The 3,818-nt window shown below is 42.4% G+C and overlaps 1 protein-coding gene across 1 annotated transcript in view; it reads right to left on the bottom strand.

Moving 5' to 3' along the window:
- The window catches only part of dvl3b (dishevelled segment polarity protein 3b), a 19,845-nt gene that overhangs the window by 8,137 nt on the left and 7,890 nt on the right, over window positions 1-3,818 (bottom strand). Inside the window, exons 6-11 of the mRNA XM_032531044.1 lie at window positions 2,698-2,788; window positions 2,487-2,556; window positions 1,791-1,930; window positions 1,141-1,217; window positions 929-996; window positions 660-809 (exon numbers count right to left, since the gene is read on the bottom strand). Of these exons, the coding sequence (XP_032386935.1) occupies window positions 660-809; window positions 929-996; window positions 1,141-1,217; window positions 1,791-1,930; window positions 2,487-2,556; window positions 2,698-2,788 (596 nt within the window). The remainder of the gene's footprint in view (window positions 1-659; window positions 810-928; window positions 997-1,140; window positions 1,218-1,790; window positions 1,931-2,486; window positions 2,557-2,697; window positions 2,789-3,818) is intronic.

Here is a 3,818-nt window from a genome sequence, read left to right as displayed (position 1 = left end):
AAAAATCAAGGTTTATGTGATCAGATGAAATTTATTTAATTCTGTCTGATCCAGAAATGTGAATTGTATCAATTTGTTTAAGAAAGTGTGTCGAGAGAAAGGAGCGTTTTTTTCTCCAGAATGTGAGAAAAACATCCCCCGTTCTTCCAAAGATTACAGGGAAGATGAAAGCTGAGAGTTATGGCTTAGTTTTGACAAGAGTTATTGAGCAGATGGAAGTTGCGAGGCTGAGCAGGAATGCAGTGAGAGGGCAAGGCCATGCTCACACACCGAGATCTGCTAACACTTCTGAGAAAGACACTGATAACAGCGTGCTTTTGGAGGGTTGGGGGGCTCCAAAGCCAGAACTGAATGTACAAAAAGTGAAATCCTGAAATAGCAACAACCCTGAAGGACTTTATGTCTTGTATCATAAGTGTGAATGGTCAAATGTATCTAACAAAAAGCCAACAGAAAACTTAAAAAAGAAAAGAAAAAAAAGAGACAGAAAAAAAGAGGTTCATTGCAAAATCGATCAGAAGGAAGCGTGTGAGCAAAAATCTTACATAGAGAAAAAAGAAAGTGAATGGAGTTATGGCAGGACGCAAGTTGTTTTGAATAAAAGTGCCTTGAGAAAGGGCGGTAACAGGCAGCTGCAGGGGGGGGGGGATGTGACTCACGTTCAGTCTCAGGGATAGAGCTGCTGATGGAGGAGCTGGTGGAGGTGACGGTGCTCATGGAGGGGCTCATGCCATACGCAGGGTATACCCCGGTCATAGCCGCCGTGTGGGACACCCACGCCGCTGGGTCAATGGGCCGGATTGGCTCACCTGTTAAATCAAATTTAAAAAGAGTACACGGTTACCAAAGCACGTATTTGTATTGATTATTGTTATTAATTTTGTTGAAATGGAAATGAAAGAAGGAACAAGAGAGACTAAACACTCACTCCTGGGCAGAGCAAAGCAGCTCCGAGGGTTTGGGTCCCAGCACTTGGCCACAGTCAGCGTTATGGGGCTGAGGAAGAACACAGAGACAAACAGCTTCAACTTTACTGGAATTCAGTCCTGTCCTTGTTTTGCACCGGTGTTTTATGGGAGAATATTTTGTATTTATTGCTGTTAAAGAATGTAATTGTACGTGTGCCTGTTTGCTGCTTACCCCGGCTTGTGCACGATGTCCCTCAGTACTCTAACTGCATCGTCATTGCTCATGTTCTCAAAGTTTATGTCGTTCACCTAAAGGGATAAAAATGATAAAACCTCTCAGGTTGTATACATACAATTAAACAAAATATTGGTTCATTATGAGAATAATGGACGGGCCTTACACTAATTGCTATTTTCCTATATAACGAGGTATAACATTTTCACAGAGTTACAGTTATTCCAATAAATACCACTACACAAAGCCAGTAGTGGGACTGGCAGAGTTGAACATGGCGTGCCATATTAAAATTTGGAAGTGAAAATGGAAAATGTTCATTAGAGCCATAAACATAGCTGACTGATACAGCTCGCCTTACAAGGGGCCACTTACACAGTATACGGATACAGTATATTACAATTTGATTGAGAAAACATTGATAAAAGTTAATAGGAAAAAGTAGTAATAGGAAAAGAAGAGTAGTAATAATATAGTGCCACATGCGTGGATTACAGTTTGTTTTTTTAATCCTTCACACATATGCATGTGGGCTTCGATTGGTCTCACATTACTACGTTTTTTCACTTTCCTGAAGGCGCTGGCACTAAACACAATGGGGACACACACATAAACCCACACACGCACATGCATACACGCACACACACCTGCAACAGCATGTCCCCAGGCTCTATGCGACCATCTGCAGCCACAGCTCCTCCCTTCATGATAGAGCCGATATAGATTCCTCCATCTCCCCTCTCATTACTCTGACCCACAATACTGATGCCCAAGAAGTTGTACTTCTCTGTGGAGAGGAATGGAACGGACAATGTTATTGTTTTTTTAAAGATTATTTTTGGGGGGTGAAAGGGGGAGAGAGATGGGGAACGACACGCAGCAGAGAATTTGAAACCGCACCGCTGCAGGACTCAGCCTACATGTGGCAAACGCTCTTACTGGGGGGGGCTAGAGGCCGTCCCGGGACAGGAAGCAGAAGTGAAATAAGTATGGGCAGAAAAGATGATCATGACCTGCATCAATATGGAATAAATTGGTTACACTGGCGTTTTTTTCCCCTCTTGTGAAGCTCAGTGTGTGATTGTATAAGAAGGCCTTATTCTAGGGATGATAACGATTAACAGTTTAATTATTAACCCACAATAAATATTTTGATCGATTAATACTCAAATTAGTATAACAGTTAAAAACAATATTATTAAAAAAAATAGGCTATACAGTCTATTTCTTAACTGCTAGTTAACTTGCTAGTGCTAACTTGAGACTACCAAGTTGTGTTTTAAGTGTGCATACCAACTTTATTTAGATAAAAGCAGACTTAAAAAAATGGCCAAGTCACTTACCCATGTTGAGAGTGACAGTGATGATGTTCAGAGACATGGTGGAGTCTGTGATGCTGCTGAACGACGAAGACTGCAGGGAAGAATGATTTGGGAATTGGGAGGAAAGAAAATTAACATTAGAAGAAAAAAGCTTTGCAAACTGGAACACAATTTTACTGAATGAAGTCTGGGGCTGATTTACAGTCCCGTACGTCTAAGCATGTCGTCTCACCCGGTCTATGTTGGAGGCCTTAGGTTTTCGTCGGCGACGGCGGTGGCGTCTCATTAGACGAGAGGAGCTCTGCTCAGTGGAGCTGCTAAATCTAGAAACAAGAGAACAATTCAACCTATCTTTTTAGAGACTATACAGACATATGGAAAGGTTGTAATAGATGACAAAATAGTTATTGTTACATGACTACCTAGGAAGTATAGCATTTAAATTGAGTCGTTAGAGAATAAAAACAGAACCTGAATTAAGCAACACACACACACACACACACACACACACACACACACACACACACCCCACACACACCCACACACACACACACACACACACACACCACACACCCACACACACACCCACACCCACACACACACACACACACACACACACACACACACACACACACACACACACCTTGTTTAAGCATCGAATTAAAGTTTTAATGCCAGCTACTTAATGAAAAGCCCTTTAAACACCGTTTCCGTAGTGAAAGTGGTGCTTGCCAGGAGTCGGGACCAGCTTTAACTGTTTGTTAAACAGCATCTAACCCACTTTATTATTTTACCCAATTTTTTGTAATTTTATATATAATTTATTCTTTATTATAACCTAATGTATTATTCATTGGGTTGTGCAGATGGACGATATTGGGATGGTTTCATGGGTCCTCGTGACTTCAGCTGTCAGTCATGGCCAAAGCCGACACGCAGCGGAGCCGATCCGCAGCCGTCACGCATCCGGTGGAAATTGGGGGTTAAACTAGCAAAGGCACTTCAATGCGTTGGGCTTTGTGCTGTGGAAGCTACTCCCCCCCCCACCTTACGTGAAACCTAATTGTAGTAACAGTCTCTCTCTCTCGCTGTCAGTACAGCAGCTCGCTCTACCTGGACTAGTAACGCATCAGCATGCGGTAAGGTCATGCTCTGCACCTCGGCCTTGACACAGCGGTCTCAAGCGAGAGAAGAAAGGCGTTAACATGAAACGCTATCACACTTTCCTTTATCCCCTCATTGGACTTTGTGGATCATTGCCTGCATCAATAAGTCTGATGAATATGTTATGTAGGATTTATGAATGTACTGTGCTTTAGCAACAGTAGGCTAATTCACGAGGGTGCTATTTTA

This window comes from Etheostoma spectabile, chromosome 12 (assembly GCF_008692095.1).
Source record: "Etheostoma spectabile isolate EspeVRDwgs_2016 chromosome 12, UIUC_Espe_1.0, whole genome shotgun sequence".
In the NCBI taxonomy this organism is placed as follows: domain Eukaryota; kingdom Metazoa; phylum Chordata; class Actinopteri; order Perciformes; family Percidae; genus Etheostoma; species Etheostoma spectabile.
This window is presented reverse-complemented; position numbering and strand designations above follow the sequence as displayed.